Source organism: Acartia tonsa, chromosome 8 (genome assembly GCF_053477335.1).
Source record: "Acartia tonsa isolate MP-2025a chromosome 8, ASM5347733v1, whole genome shotgun sequence".
NCBI lineage: Eukaryota > Metazoa > Arthropoda > Copepoda > Calanoida > Acartiidae > Acartia > Acartia tonsa.
This window is the reverse complement of record NC_137267.1, coordinates 11589749-11607380: the sequence shown is the minus strand read 5'-3', so window position 1 is coordinate 11607380 and position 17632 is coordinate 11589749. Positions and strand designations below refer to the sequence as shown.

The 17632-nt window shown below is 30.5% G+C and overlaps 1 protein-coding gene across 1 annotated transcript in view; it reads left to right on the top strand.

Annotated features, from left to right (window-relative positions):
* Positions 1–17632, top strand: part of LOC145325996 (glutamate receptor ionotropic, kainate 2-like) — a 70092-nt gene that overhangs the window by 30313 nt on the left and 22147 nt on the right. The window contains exons 18-25 of the mRNA XM_080169057.1: positions 2256–2320; positions 6190–6230; positions 6882–6982; positions 7611–7702; positions 8309–8440; positions 9442–9579; positions 12759–12877; positions 13357–13436. Of these exons, the coding sequence (XP_080025183.1) occupies positions 2256–2320; positions 6190–6230; positions 6882–6982; positions 7611–7702; positions 8309–8440; positions 9442–9579; positions 12759–12877; positions 13357–13436 (768 nt within the window). The remainder of the gene's footprint in view (positions 1–2255; positions 2321–6189; positions 6231–6881; positions 6983–7610; positions 7703–8308; positions 8441–9441; positions 9580–12758; positions 12878–13356; positions 13437–17632) is intronic.

Below are 17632 nucleotides of genomic sequence, written 5' to 3'. Positions count from 1 at the left end.
TAAAAGATTCAGAATAAAGAAAATTTCTATTTGATATAACAATTGAAAAAATGAGAATAATAGAATTTAATCTTAATATATGAAATCAATTTTATAATTAATCGAAATAATGAAACATTAGGTTTTTTGAACCACTGTTAATAGAACCTTATTTATCAAACTACTAGGTAATCATTTTATCATGTGTGTGGACTACATAGCTAAGTTTAATCTTTTTATTTATATCCCTTTACCCACCCTTAAATAATGACGTCCTTGTTTTCCTATCCTCCTATAGCAGCCGAAAAAAATAATCTAAACATTTTAAGCATACTAAAGGAAAAACGTATAATAAGGGAAAGTTTATAGATAAAATGGCACATACACATAATGTATATAATATGAAAAAAAGTACAAAAGCTAGAAAAAAGTAACAGAGAAAAGGAGATCAATGAAGAGGAAAAAGTATCATTTCCTCCATACTCACTTCTCTCTGCAGCATGAGTTTCAAAACTCTGGAAAAACCTTTGGAGAATTTGTTACTTTCATAGGACTGTAAATTATACAGTTCTTAAAGCCCTATAAACACGTTCTCTCGTTTGTTGGTTTTAAACTAAGGGGACATAAATCTTGGTTGGTTGATTTGTACGAACTAGCAGCTTTTACACCATTACTTCTAATCTGCAGAACGGGTATTTTTGTTTACCATAATTTGGGTTGCACATCAGTTTATCATCCATTGTCTTATCTCTTAAGAACCCCCAGTTTTTAAACTATTTTCAAAACTGTTTTCCGTGGAATTGTGCTTTAAAAACTAAAAAAAGGAAAAGTAAGGCTGGGAACGATAATGGTAAAATAAAGGTAATAAAAAAGCATATTTAGGTTTCTTTCTGGGAGATAAATTGATTGGAAAACCTGAGAGGAAACAGCCAAAAAAAACTTGATAGAATGATGTTGTAAAAAATGGACTTTTAGGACAAAATGTCTTACAGAGTAAAAAATAACAATAAGCAAACTGTTCAATGCTAAAAAAATCAAAACTAATTTATAACTAGAAAAAGTCGCTTTGTCAGTCCGTCGAAGAAGTTTAAGTTAAAAGACTTTAATTTTATTCATAATAGATTTTGTATAGTAGAAAGACAATTTTGCCTGACTGTTAGTATCTCGATTGGTTATAAATTTTAGGGTATAAATATGACTTGGGATTTAAATAATGTCTCTTCGAATTAATAGTCCAAAATGCTAGAGCCGCAAAAGCTAGTTTAAGTAAAAGTAGTATCCATAGATTTATTGACAATTGCTGTAAACAATTTGTTTTGGCTCAACCTTTTCATAATGAATTTAAAATAACCAATAAACCAAAGTTAAGTTAGGCTGGGCAAAAAATCCTTTAAAACTAAATTTATTTCACTTTAGAACTTCAAACTAATTTAATATTTTTTTTAAGGTTCAATGTAATTAATTGAAAGTTGTGTTGTACTCATATGATATGCATTTAATAAAACAAGCACAAAGTAATTTGAAAGTCAAACATAATGCAAAATTAAACTAACCTTATACACCAGAGGTTGTGTACATAAATGAATTTCATCTTGAATAAAAAGTAAGGAAGTACAACAATATTTAATTTAATCATAGCAGAATAATGTCTTTTTTTGTGATGATTTACCCTGAGGAGAATCTACTCTCTAACTCATTCTGTCCGTTTTTTAATGCTGCAAATGTGTTTTTATATATTCTTATGTATATTAATGAAAGAGGCTGGTTTTTGGTGAAATTTTTGTTGACAAATGCACATCTACTCTGTAAATCGCTTTGTCCCCAAATAAAATGGCTACAAAGTATCTACTATTTGTGTTCGTCTGTCTGTCTGTGTAACTCAATTTTTCCTTCCATGTACTTGTTTCTATTCTTCCATATATTTAAGAGTTTGCTATTATAATAATTATGGATGTTGTCATCTTTGTTTCATAATAAATGCATGTATATACTCTAATATATCTATCATTTCTTTTCCAGTACGGCTACGAAACCAACTAATATTCGCTGAATTAGAACTGGATCTAAGCCATACTGAAAAATCATGTATAGCATTGTATTACAACCAATTTTTCACAAATACTTTTAAAAATCAGAAAAGATAAGAGCAGTTTTGTTAGCCCAGGACTTTGGTGATCGAGGCTAACAAAACTGTTTTAATCTTAATATTTTTTATTTTAATATCTGAGGAAAGCTGTCTTTAATACGATGCTGTAAATAACTATTTATTTTTTCAGTCCCCACCATACAGTATGTACAAGGAGTCCTCAGAGAGACTGGTCGGAAATGATGCTTTCGAAGGAAATCAACTTTTTAATAAATTAATTTTGAATCAATATCAAATAATATCACGTTACAATATAAAATATAAAAGAATATTTCTATTATTTACTGATGTTAAATTTACATTTTTTTGAACCTAGTAATAGTGTCTAACTTTTTATCTTAGTGACGTAACAAAAATCGAAGGATGAGAGGGGAGGTGGGAAAGGAAACCCCTAAAAAAAAATGGATTTTTTTACGTCATAAAGATAAAAAAGAACCTAGAAATAGTGTCTATTAATTTGACTTTTTCATTCTTTTCTTTAACAATTATCTAAATACCAAATTGAACGTTGAAAGGAATTAGTTATGTAAAGAACAAAAGTCGCAACGTTTTATTAATAAAAAAATAACTACTTTTCTTTTAATTTCAATAATAAAATGAACTGCGTTATGTCAAAAGTGATAAGCTAAAACAAAGAAGATGATTTGCAGGAATAAGTTACAAGCGTTATAAGTCTAAAATAATATTTTGGGGGTAGATGTAAAGGTCGCCCATTCTACTATGTGTTGACCCCCAACGACAGCTGAAAATCACTTATAGGTTTCGTGATTCTTTTTCGAATTAATTTCATAGTTGGTAGAAGCTGGATAATTTGACATTAAGAAATGAGGGAAAAAACTCGACTGCCAAGTTTTGATGAAATTTTCACGTTTCTTTCAATTTATTTCAATATCTTTATCATAAATTTCAACAAGAAAACAAGAGTAAATCCATAGGTTTTTCTTCGGCAATTTACATCCCAAAATGATCAAACATTAAAATCATTTTGAATTAATTTATCTTAACAATACGTTTTCTGCTTATAACTTTTATGCCAGTAGAAAATATTTTTAAATAAAATACCTTTAAAAAAAAAGAATTGATGATTAAAAAAAATGTATATTGAAGGTCTTTCTCATGTTTTGTCTATTTGTTTGAAATGCCCCATGGCCCCTCGGTAATGTTGAAGGCGATTTAAAATATGGATACTAGAGCAGTGTTCTTTCAAAACCACACAGATTTAAAATATGGATACTAGAGCAGTGTTCTTTCAAAACCACACAGATTTAAAATATGGATACTAGAGCAGTGTTCTTTCAAAACCACACAGATTTAAAATATGGATACTAGAGCAGTGTTCTTTCAAAACCACACAGAATAAAAATTAATTTTGTAAATTATGAGGTCTACATAATAACAGTCTAAGAAAATTGGCTTTTGTAGGTTTTAATTCTATGAAATATCCAATGATTTAAAACTTTGACAGTACAACTTTTTACTACGAGTTTGTTTGTTTGTTAATAGGTTACCCTTACCATTTGTGTAAAATACAATTTTAAAGCATTTAGAGATAACCCAAATTATTAGTCGAAATATATAAAATACGCCAATAAATAAGAAAGATTTTCTTTCCTTGCAAGGATTTGCGTTTTTACCTTCAAACACACACTAGTCATTTGTTAGCTAAAAGCAAAGTTTTGCGGATTTGTATGGCTATTTAGAATAGTGTAGAGCTATTTAAAAACGGAAATCCCCGGCATAAGTTATCCTGGTGTGTGTTACAGTGTTCCAAGTGTTCCAATGGAGCTAGGCATTAATACTACGTTTCAACAATACCACGGAAAATACAAATATTGGAAATTATAGTAATTGCGGCCTTAACTAATTAGGATAGGAGGAATGTTTTTTTTGCTGACATGGATGGAGGAACATTGAACTGGTTATTACACTAGTCCCCAAAGTTTTATAAGAACGTTTTCTTATTTGTTGGCTTTAACTAATTAGGATAGGAGGAATGTTTTTTTTGCTGACATGGATGGAGGAACATTGAACTGGTTATTACACTAGTCCCCAAAGTTTTATAAGAACGTTTTCTTATTTGTTGGCTTTACAACTTTTGGGACTTTTTGAATTTTCATTAAGTTTAGTTTCCAAAGGTTTCAACCACTATTTGTAATCTACAGAAGGGGCAATTTTGTGTATCATCAATTAGGATGTGCAACAATTTGCATGTCAAATTATCTTATTCCTTAAGTAGTAATATGCATAAGTATATTTACAGAAGAAATATCTATTTCACCATTGACAAAAAAGGTAAAAATATTTTAAAGAAAATTGGATGTTTTAAGTGAATATCCAGTTACATAAAGAGTTAAATTATGAGAGCAGATTTTCTAGTTTTGACCTCATTTCTTTATATTACTCTCACTATCTTTTCATCTATCTTTCTATCCATCTAATTATCTCACTATCTTGATTTCTTTATATTACTTACACTATCTTTTTAACTATCTACCTATCCACCTATTTATCTCATTTCTTGTTAATACGTTCACTATCTTTTTATCTGTATATATAGCTATCTATCTAACTCATTTCTTGATATTATTCTTCCTATCTATCTAATTATCTAACTTTTTAATGTCTTTTCTGAAAAATACACTAAAGCTATGATATTAAATATACAAAGCTAGTTACTTATATATACTTAAACTTTTACTTCAAGCTCTTGATTTGCTTTTGAATACATTTAACATTATTTAACAAAATTTTTGCTTTAAAGATTAAAAGAGATTCATCTACAAGTATTGGAAATTTCTATAAGTATATAAATCATTCTTATATGTAAATGAAAATAGAAAAAAAATTAAAAAAAGAAATAAACAGGAACAAAATAATTTTCAAGAATCGATAAAGAGAGCATTCTCTAAATTATTATCAATACTTATTTGAAATGCAAACTTATATTAAACATTTTGTTTTAGTCAAACTAACATTAATTCTACTTTTAAAAATAGTATTTTTGATTAAATAATAACTCTATAAAATTTCATTTTCTAAGAGATGTTACTAAAAATATATACTGTAAAATTACTATGTCTATTTTACATTTTTTAGTACACACTATAAAAGTATAGAGATGTTTATTACTCAACAAAGCCACGTAAACACACACACACACACACACACAAACTCAACTCACACACACCCACGCACACACAAAAGTCTTTTGAAATATTTTGACGCTCCATTTTTCACTCGTTTCACTTCATTTATCATGAATTTCACTTTATATTTGAATAAACCTGCAATATATTTTATTTACAAGTAAACAGAGGCGTGTTGAATGGGGGTATAAAAGTGTGTAAACATCCTCCTTGCAAAAATTTCCGTGGGGGTGAGTTTTACACCTTGATCCAACATCATTTCAGTCAAATTTATCGACAAGCGTTACTCAATGATATTGGGTTTCACTGTTATAAAAACGAAACAAGAGATTGTCATTAATTTAATTTTACCTTCCCTAACATTAACCTTGGTAACCCCTGCTACACTTATATTTTAATTGTCAATGGGTAGGTAAGCAATTTTCAAAATTCGGATTGGGGACCCCTTTCAAGAAACCTATGCAAGCCTCTGAAAGTAAACTTTACAATTTTCAGCAAGGATTAAGTATAACTAAACCACGAATTCAATGTTGGCTAGTTATCGGGTTCGATTCTTTTTAAATGCAGATAGATTTGTTAGGTGACTTCAAGACTTAAAGTAAGGTAAATGGCGACCTTTACACAGGCGCAACTAACTCAAACTGGGTGAGACAAATGACGTGCAATCAAATGTTGGTTGTCTCTTTTGCTTCAATATTTTAATATTTTAATATTCCAAATTTTAAAATTCTATTGAATGTTTTTAAAGCATATTTTTATCATTTACTTTTACCTTTTCCTTGATTTATTAAGAATGTTTTGTTATTTTCTGAATAAAATTTAAATTTTCTTTTCGTATACATAGTTAAAATGATTTATTTGGTATGAACTAAAATATTAATGTTAAAAATACAAATAAAAGTTGATTATTTACCTAGGTTATGCCATTGATTTAGTTTCAGAGATAGCTCAGATTTTAAGTAAGTAGAAATTTAATTTTGTAACTGAAGCTACTTTACAACAATTTAAAGTCTGCGTCACACATTATAAAACTCTGGCAAATACGCCCCTAGAGTCCCTAATGGAGCTCTACTGAGTCGACCCTCCATTTTCCATTTTAGTTTTAAAAAGAAAGAATTTTTTTGGATGGTGTGGTGGGATTTACTCCTGGTGCGATTGATCTTGGGCTGGCGGAAGTATTCTTCCCCAGAATAGTTATAAACCGTCCCTGGACAAATAAGAAGTGTAAAGGAGAACCATATCTGTCTAGTGATTTGCAAGATAAAAGGGTACAGAAACACAGACAGAGAGACATCCTATTACTAGTATATAAGAATTATTGTGAATATAAAAAAAATATATCTAATGCAGAAATTTTCAAGTATGTTATATATTATGGGATAATCAAAATTGGTTTATTATTTTGGCCAAACAAATCTTTTCAGAGGAATATGATGAACCAGCGTTGTTTCAAATCCAATTATTTTTTGCAAGATCAAAACAGTTCTAAGTCACTCTGAAAATGTATGTATTGTCTATCAGGGCCAACAAAACAGGAATCTATTCTAGACATTTAATTCTCGCGTTAACCAATACTTTCAATGTCTAATTTATCGAATTACTTATTTTAGAATTCAACTACAGTTTCAAGTGGGTGGACGATGGTGCTTATGGGTATAAGAACAAGGAGACCGGGGAATGGAATGGCCTTATGGGAGAACTTCTATCACAGGTTCAGTTTTATTGGCATAAACATGTTTGTTATATCTCACTTTGTCCGTCTGTCCGTATAAGTTAATGTTATTTTATCACTTCAAGATTATCGACTAAATTTTAATGAATTCGAAAAAATCACGAAACCTATACTTGATTTTTTTCGTTGGGGGGCAACACTTGGTAGAATGACGACCTTTTTTTTATTTGTCCCTCAATTATTATTTTAAATTTATTTCAATTGTTGGCTAAACCTTTATTCCTAGTTGTACACATTCCTCTTACTAATAGGCATCTATTTTTATCACGCACTTTTTTCGTCAGTCTTCTTTACATCTTACTTTTAAAATACGTGCATTAATAATATTGGAATTGAGTTAATGTTTCCACTATTAGCAAAAAACATTTTTTCCCCTTGGGTTTAACATTATCAATGTTTTTGTTAGTAGTGGAAACAATAATATTTTTAAAAGCACTAGAAAGTTTGATCGATTTTCAATGTTTTAAAAAAAACATTGAGGGAGAAAAATCTTCAAACTGAAAAACACTTTTAAAAAATTCAATGAAATATCCATGTTAAATATAATCTTTCTAGTTCTCCATGTAAAAATAATGAATTCACGTGAAACCCAATTTTTATCTTTTAGAAAGCTGACCTGGCGATAGCAGACTTGACAATCACATATGAACGTGAGCAAGCCGTGGATTTTAGCATGCCTTTCATGAATCTGGGCATAAGGTAAAAATTCAAGAAGAATTCGAAGATTTTCTACGAGTAGATTGTGTCCTTGCGTCGTGTATATGACGGATAACTGAAAAGCAAATTATGGTTTTATAGAATTTTCCTATGGAAATCAAGCTTTCATTGGGCAAAGCAAAGCAATTTTTATGCTAACATTGTATATAGTTTAGATTTGTTCAAATAATTTTCCTGGACGGCTGGGAATATTATTATAAGCATAGCATTTCTATAAATTTGCCTCAGAAATAACAATGACCATATTTTTGTTCAGACTTCTAAATAATTGCTAATTTTGATTTTAAAAGTTTTGTTACTATAATGGATAATTTAAAGAAATAATTTAAATTGATTAATGTTTATTGTTTATATTTTATATGTTAAACAAGAAACCAAAATTGATTTTATTAAATATATAATGCATATCATTGGTCATTTGAATTGTATGACGTCATTTTCTTAGGCACTATCATCAGTTTCAGAGAAAGATAAAATTTTGTGTTACCGATAGACAGAACAAAACAGAAGAACATATGGAGTAGATTAGCTTTTTGAAACTTTAGTTTCTAAATTAGAATACAATATTTTTAAATGTTTTTTTTGTAGTATCCTTTACAAGAAGCCGCAGAAACAACCACCAGAATTATTCTCCTTCATGCAGCCCCTCTCTGTTGATGTTTGGATTTATATGATCTTTGCTTATCTGGGTGTTTCTGTTCTACTATTCATTCTAGCAAGGTATGAATTATTTTCCGTCATGCAGTCCCTCTCTGTTGATGTTTGGATTTATATGATCTTTGCATACCTGGGTGTTTCTGTTCTACTATTTATTCTAGCAAGGTATGAATTATTTTCCGTCATGCAGTCCCTCTCTGTTGATGTTTGGATTTATATGATCTTTGCATACCTGGGTGTTTCTGTTCTACTATTCATTCTAGCAAGGTATGAATTATTTTCCGTCATGCAGCCCCTCTCTGTTGATGTTTGGATTTATATGATCTTTGCTTATCTGGGTGTTTCTGTTCTACTATTTATTCTAGCAAGGTATAACAAAAAATACCCAATATTTTTAAATAACGTTTCCTTAACACTTTCAACCACTTATATAATCTACAGAAGGGGTAATTTCATTTATCATTATTGTTTTTTTTATTCAATTCATCGGCCAATATGTGTTAACCATTTAGAGCTCTGATGATAATAGAACAATTCTCATATTCTCAATTAAATGAAGAAAGCATTGGAATTCTTATTTTGCTAATTTTGTAACGTGATAATTATTGCGTTGGCAGAAATTTATCATAGTTTCATCGTTTGTCAGGTGCTAGGTTCGAGACTCATTCTCGGCCAAATACCGCCACATAACTATTAGACGTTTAAAATGAACATAAATTAATAAATGATGGGAATTTATTGGCCGAAAACAGGCGCAAAGTTACCCTGCATAGACAAAGGTCATACAAACAAAGAGTTGGGTATCTATCTGTAAAGCATTTGGTCGCGCAATCATGCACCTTTCTAGCACGATTTAGTGAGCGTATTCAATCTTCTGGGGGTTTTACAGATTTAATAACATAATTCAAATATACTCGTATGTAATTAAAAAAACGAAATTATTGTGCTTTCTCTACGCAGTGTATTTTTTTAGCTTCAACAATAAGAAAAGACAAACATACTAATAACTATTGATACTAAAAGAGCTTAGTTAATGCTAATGATCAAAATTTTTCCCTGTTTAGGTTTAGCCCGTATGAGTGGGACAACCCGCACCCCTGCGCCGAGGAGCCAGAGGTGCTGGTGAACGAGTTCAGCCTGTGCAACTCCATGTGGTTCACCATTGGCTCTCTCATGCAACAGGGCAGTGATATCAGTCCTAAGTAAGTATTTTTAAAATCTGACAATTTATAAAATAAAACAATCTTACCTAATACTACTATATATGTATATTAGCGGCTACGCCCCTAGAGGCCTCTAGTGGCACTTTAAAGGTTTTTCTTTGGTTCAAGTCTCTACGATACATATTTATGTTGTGTTGAAGTCTCTTGGCGAATTTTTTTCTCTCGATTTTTTTTGTGATTTCTCTTGGGAGGGTATGGTACCCTCCCACCAAATATTTATAAACCTTCCATGGACCTATGAGAAGCTACCCTGTTAAGGAGAACCTGCTCGGTTCAGCGTTTAGCGAGATCCTTTGATACACACAAACAGACAGACAGACAGACAAACTAATAGATAAACTAACAGACAAACAGACAGACAAACCGACAGACAAACATACAGACAAACCGACAGACATCATGTTATTTTATTATATGTATGTAAGGATGTAAGGACGATATATTGATTCACACAAAGTTTGACTTTCTGTAGATTATTTTTGGAAATGTTGGAAAACTGCTAGTTTGAACCAACCAATTAAGATTTAAGGAAAACACCCAAAGTTTTTTCCTGCCTGGGTGAGTGACACTCCCAATTGAATACCTTAACCAATAAACTATCGCGCAACTTGCTACAATGCACAGTAGGACTTACAGACAAAGGTAGTTCAATAAAAGAATGTATGATAAATATGAAAAATAATTATGTTAAAAAGCAGAGAAGTAATATCGATATTTAATATTGGAAGAAGGAAGAAAATTGTTTTTTTTCTTTCATATTGGCTTAACCTTGGAGCAATGTGTTTATGTCTGCATAAATATGCAAAATACACAATTTAACACTTATTTAATTCAAACAAGAATTTATATTTTACAAAATAAACATGTTAGATCCAAATGTATACAATAGCAAATACATTTATACAATTATGTCCACAATATGTGTAAGTATTTTCTAAATATTTTCAAAAACGTAGCTTTTCTATGGTTAAGATCGATTGGTCCGTCCGTAACGGTTATGTCTTTTCGTTAATCTAAATATGTCGGAATTGTCTGATGGATTTCAAACTTTGCATGGTTATTTCAGAAATAGTTAGGTACTATTTAGAAAGCGTAACAACTCTATAATCGTTACTAGAATGTCTGTACGTTTATTTGAACATGTTGTTTTTTTTATATTTTTTTTAACAATAAATTTTTTATAAGATATAATTATCCGATTTATCTTTATAATCAAGTCCTAAAAATGTAATTATGTCCTTAAACATTATCCTGAATGTAAGCAGTTTTCAACAAACTTACTTACAATTTTGCTTAGACTTTTATACATTTATATTCTAATTATTCAACTCTGACACTCTTCAAGTGTTTATGTTCGTTTGTCCTTCGCTTTTATGGATATTGTCATCCTTGTTAAGTAACGAATGTATAGTTGCAAATTGCTTAAATTAAGCAACTATTTTAATACCAAATCAGATGTTATAGGCGCCAAAACTCCTGATGGTAGATATCAATAAAATCTTCGTGTTATGACCATATATATATATGTTGATAATAAAAACACAATAGGCCATACATAATAAATCCTTTGTCAGATTGACAGATTGATACATTATATCATTAGTTATTGCTTGCTATAGTTAGGTATATAACATCCAATTCGTATATACAGAACGAAAATAATTATATTTTGTTGCATAGAGAAAATGCAAGGACAAATGTGTCCTATATTGCACAGAATTAACAAATATCGACATTTAGAGAGCAAAATAGAACGATCACACCTAATATTAGGGAAGCTGCTTGAAATTATAAGCAAAATAAATAAATGAGAGAGTTATAGAAAGACAAAATAGAAAAATAAAAAGATGATATAACAATAATAAGAGAAATAGAAAAATTAGTGCATGGTTGTTCGGCAACTGTATTTAGCTCCTCAAATCCTGTTTAGCACACATTTACAGAGGTGCTGATACTTTTATGGCGCCGTTGGCTATCCAGGCCTTTTATTTTATTTATTTGGCTCCTTAAATTCTGTTAAATACACATTACAAAGAAGGGTGAGTATTAAAAATAGAAAACCTGATTGTTACAGAAAAAAAAAGGAGATAAAAAATCAGGGATCTAAAGGCAGAGGCGTCCAAGCTTTTTTTATTTGGGGGGTGTAAAATTTTGAAAATAAAAATTTTCATTTTTGGGGGGGTAATCTTTATTTCATAAAGACATTTTTTTTATTTGGGGGGGTTAAAAATTGAAAATCCAAAGTTTTTGGGGCACCCCCAAATTCATTTGGGGGTTAATCACCCCATTGCCCCCCCCCCCCCTTGGACGTCTATGTCTAAAGGGATAAGACAATGGCCGATAAGTGAGAAACATCCTCAATGAAGAGACACGCAATTACCCCTTCTGTAGATTACAATTACTGGTTGAAACTTTTGGACGCTCAACTTAATGAACCAATCAATCAAAATCCAATAAAAGTCCCAAATATAAGCCAACAAATAAGAAAACTTTAATATAAACTTTGGAGGCTGGTGAAATATTAGAGTAATAGGTTGCGAATTAGTGATATGAAAATAGTTATAAGACTCTAAGAATATCAAATTAGTTGGTCTAGTTTATCCGTACTACTTTATTTACCTAACTTTGATATAGATGATATATATTACAGAATATAATAGTTTGTCGCTTACTATATAATGTTTCTATAGTGATATTTTCTTTTAGCAAAAGTTGCTTTACTTACAACAAAGGATGAATGAGTCTTGTTGTAAGTTTTTTTGGAGAAAATAAGAATAACGTTTAAAGTAGATAATAAATCGTCCTTCTTATTTTCTATTTATCTATTTAACTCTATATCTGTATATCTATTTTACTATCTGTTTATTTATCTTATTTTCTATAAACATTACAGATCATTAAAGTTATTAAAGATTTCAATCTATGATTTAAATTCTTCTTATGACTTACTCATAAGATTCAATTGATAAGGAAGGTTTAAAGTAAGACACCTGACATTTTTTTAGCCAGGGTAAGGTTTATAATATTGGGGTCCTGTTTGGAATTTAATTAGTGTCTCATTAACGACGCTGAAATGCTAGGACATTGAGCTCTTACAAAATAAAATTCTTTTTGGTTTTATATTATTCCTATACATCTAAATATTTATGTTTATATAGGTCGGTCTCCACGCGGATGGTTGCTGGCATGTGGTGGTTCTTCACCCTCATAATGATTAGCTCCTACACGGCGAACCTGGCGGCCTTTCTCACGGTGGAGCGGATGGAGTCACCCATAGGTACATACACACACATGTACAATTCAGAAATGTTACTAAAATTCGAATCTAAAATAAAACTTATAAAGTAAAGTAAGGTCTTACTTCTGATATGCCAGGCATTGAGAAAGTGTGGATAATGTCTTGATTCCTTAACAGGCACAAATTTTAGGAACTTTCTGACAAATGTTGGGTTATTAAAAGGCACTATGATCATCAATCTATCGATGGTCAATGAAAGCTACATAGATTTTAGTCTTTCAACGTAATTAAAGCTGTTTATAGTGCCTATAAAAGATAACGCAATACAATACAAATGAGCAATTGTAGGCCAATACACAGACTAAATTACCAATGGCAGGCCAGTATACATTTTAATTTACCAATGGTAGGCCAGTATGAGGTCATTTTTTATAGGCACTATAAAAAGTTTTACCTTGAATCATTACAGAATAGTATCTTCTCTTTAATTGTGTATTGTACGTGTGTCTTATAAACAGAGTCAGCTGAAGACCTTGCCAAGCAGACAAAGATCAAGTACGGTGCCTTGGAGAGCGGTTCTACACGGGCGTTTTTCAGGGTTAGTTATTTAATAGTGCAACTAATCTAAAACTAGTGCGGGTCCGTATGGATGACTGATGTTTTTTTAAAAGCGAAGCTTTTCTATAATTAGGGTCGGTCCGTCCGTACGTCCGTCCGAGATAGATAGCTTTTATTCGTTAATTTAGGCATGTTTGAATTGTCCTATCGATTTCAAACTTTGCATGATGATTCCTGTAGTAGTTGGGTACGATTTAGAAAGCGTAGCAACTCTATAATCATTACCAGAATGTCCGTACGTCCATTTTAAACATGTTGATTTTTCTACTTTTTTAACAACAAATTTTCAAGTGTTTTAATTATCCGTTTGATCTGATTTTTGGTATATTGATTCCTGGGACAACAAAGAACAATATTATAAGCAAAGCAACTCTATAATCACCCAGCGGACAATTTAGCGATTTCGCCAGGCGAAATCGCGAACTTTAGCAAGGGATTAAATGCGAATTAGCAGTTTTTGTATTTTTTGCGAAAAATTTCGAAATCGCGAAAATTTTGCGAAATGTATAGGCTAAAAATTGCGAATTAGCAAGCTAAAAGTTGCTAAAAATTGCGAATTAGCAAGTTAAAAGTTGCTAATAATTGCGACTGTGTTAATTAGATTTTTGAGAGAACGAAAATATGCAAATTCGCTAATTTTTAGCGAAAAATAATTGAGAAAATATGCAAAATTGCACTAAATCTCATTTGCTAAACTTGCTAATTAGCAAGATTGAAAATTTAAAAAAAAAATTTAAAATTGGCGAAAATATGCAAAATCGCACTAAATCTCATATGTTAAACTTTTATTTAGCAAAATTGTAAATTTAAAAAAAATATGCAAAATCGCACTAAATCTCATATGCTAAACTTGCTAATTAGCAAGATTGAAAATTTTTAAAAATTGGCGAAAATAGGCAAAATTGCACTAAATCTCATTTGCTAAACTTGCTAATTAGCAAGATTGAAAATTTAAGAAAATTGGCAAAAATATGCAAAATTGCACTAAATCTCATATGCTAAACTTGCTAATTAGCAAGATTGAAAAGTTTGAAAAATTTGCAAAAATATGCAAAGTCGCACTAAATCTCATATGCTAAACTTGATAATTAGGAAGATTGAAAATTTTAAAAATTTGGCGAACATATGCAAAATCGCACTAGATCTCATTTACTAAACTTGCTAATTAGCAAGATTGAAAATTTTAAAAAATTGGCAAAAATATGCAAAATCGCACTAAATCTCATATGCTAAACTTGCTAATTAGCAAGATTGAAAATTTTCAAAAATTGGCAAAAATATGCAAAATCGCACTAAATCTCATATGCTAAACTTGCTAATTAGCAAGATTGAAAATTTTAAAAAATTTGCAACAATATGCAAAATCGCACTAAATCTCATATTCTAAACTTGCTAATTAGGAAGATTGAAAATTTTTAAAAATTTGGCGAAAATATGCAAAATCGCACTAAATCTCATTTACTAAACTTGCTAATTAGCAAGATTGAAAATTTTAAAAAACTTGCGAAAATATGCAAAATCGCACTTATAAAGCTATGATAAAAGTTGCAAAATCGCACTATATCTCAAAATTTTCTAAAACTTGCTAATTAGCAAGATTGGGAAAAAATCTAATTAGTGCTAAATTGCAATCATTAGCAATTATTAGCAAGATAGGTAATTTGCAAGTTTTCATTTTAAGTGAATTAGCAAGTTTTAGCACATTTTAAGATTTATTTCGAATTTGCAACTTTTATCTCAGCTTTTTTTTGCGATTTTGTATATTTTAGCAACCCAAAAAAATTCGCCAAAAAAAAGCGTTTTCGCACATTTTCGCTAATTTTTTTTTGCATGTTTATTCGCGATTTCGCCATTTTTTCGCAATTTATTTGCGAAAGTTGGCGAAAATTTCGCAAATTTGTCGGCTGGGCAAGTCCAAAAATGTAAGTATGTCCATAAACATTATCCTGTTTTTAAGTAGTTTTTCAACAAATTTACCTACAATTTTGATTCGACATATTTACATTTATGTTCCGATTTTTCAGTTCAGATACTATACAAGTGTTAAGGTCCGTTTGTCCTACCGTTTCAGTGCTTCGCTTTTATGGATGTTGTCATCCTTGTTTTTAAATTGTCCCACCTAAACTAACTATCACAGAGATTATTATAAGCCCTTCTAAAAATTAAGCTAGCGTATTCAAATAAAACTTGCATCCAAGCATGTAGACAAAATGTCACCTATGGCCATAACCAGGGATCGGAAGCCTCACGTAAGCCGCGTGTAAGCCTCAGTGAAATCGTGATTTTATCACTATAAAATTCAGCTGGATGTATAAAAAGGCTCTTTAGCAGACAATCCTTCTTTCTTAAATTTTTTTTTCTGCTTACAAGCAGGTTTAAAACTGAGGCTTATGCGCGGCTTACGTGAGGCTTCCGATCCCTGGCCATAACAATAAAAATATTGTCAATGTTTTTTGTATGCCTGACCGACAGACTTATGGACAAAGTAAATTATACACTTAATGCTCATTGCTACAGGGAATCTTCACCAAAAAATTCAGCCATCTATCTTTAATAGCGCCCGAGAAAATTGCATTTCCCCCATAACGTTACGGACGGACTGATGGACAGACACAAAAAATACAATTGTTTTGCAGAAATATACGCGAACTTTCTTGTTTAAAAATTGCCACAATAAAGTTTAAATTATAGCATAAGTTTAATATTTGAAATATATTACACTTTTTATTGGAAAATTTTGATTCAAATTGTGTTTTGTTCAAGATTTCATTAACTTTTATTGCCATAGTTTTATACAACCTAAATTGGAAAAAGTGTAAAACAATGAAAAAAGAGTTTTTTAATTATTGGATATGTCATCTTGATGAAGACGAAGAAAGTCCCTCAAAGACGTCATAAAAATGAGGGATGAGGAGAGGGAAAGAAAACCCCTTAAAAAAGAGATGGACAATCCCTCGTTTTTATAACGTAACATGCTGATTTTTTGAGGAAATTTTTTCGTCTTCCATCTTGATTCTTAAGGGATAAGACAATGGACGATGATTAATAATTTGATATACATCTCCAATAATGTCCATAAGACACAAGATAAAAAAAGAAGATTTCATATTAAAAACTCTAGGGGCAATTGGGGTAAAGTGGGGAGGTGGTTTTAACACCAGTTATTTTCAATTTAAGTTTGAAAAAGAAAATGCGACAAAAAAATATTTTTGAGGGGTCATTTTAAAATCGCGATTTTTCTTTGAAAAATGGTAGTACTCCCCCCCCCCCCCCGAAAAAAAGTTAGTAAGCAACTTACACTAGACCTATTAGAAGCTACATTATAAAGTAGAATAATATCGGTCAAGTGGTTAGCAAGATCCTTCGCTACCTTACTCAATTATAAAATAGAATATTTTCGAACCAATCGTGTAAACCGACCAACCCTTGGACTTGCATAGAAGCCTCTTTTGTAAAAAATATATTTTGGTGCAGTTTAATATTTATATTGCATAATAATTATCTAAGGTGTTCTATAATTTCCACCTTTATGTTAAGATCTTAATTTTATGTAGCTGCTAAAACGAGAAAAATCATCATTCATTAGAACTGATTATATTGTCAAAATGCTTTTTTTTGTTTATAAAAAATAGATAAACATGTTAATCAATCATTTCAAAATAGCTAAATTTCAATTTCAAAATAGCTAAATTTCAATATATTACCATATTATTTGAATATTATGAATTTCTTTTGCGATATTATGATTGTTGGCTAATCAGATATAATTATAATATTTACGTGTATGAAATCATTAGTCATTGTGAGTTTTGAGATTGTAATAACTTTTAACAAATGCAAGTGTGTTATTTTCAAAGAGATATCTTTTTTATTTTTGTTTGTGTTAGTGATGACACACCTACTTATTTAATTCCTCTAGATTAAGCTGTAGATTATAAAACAATTTTTATTAAAAGAGTGTTTTAAGATAAAGGAACAGTTAATTATGTAAAACAAAATCTTTATATAAAAGTAATAGGATGTGTGTCAGTCTGTGTGTCTGTAGCTCTCTCTAACTGATATAGTTCTCCTTAACAGTGAAGTTTCCATAGGAGCCTTTAGAGGCACATTTGCTATTCCTGCTATAAAGATTCTAAGGGGTAGATTAATTGTTTGTCTATCAAATTGGAATTTTTA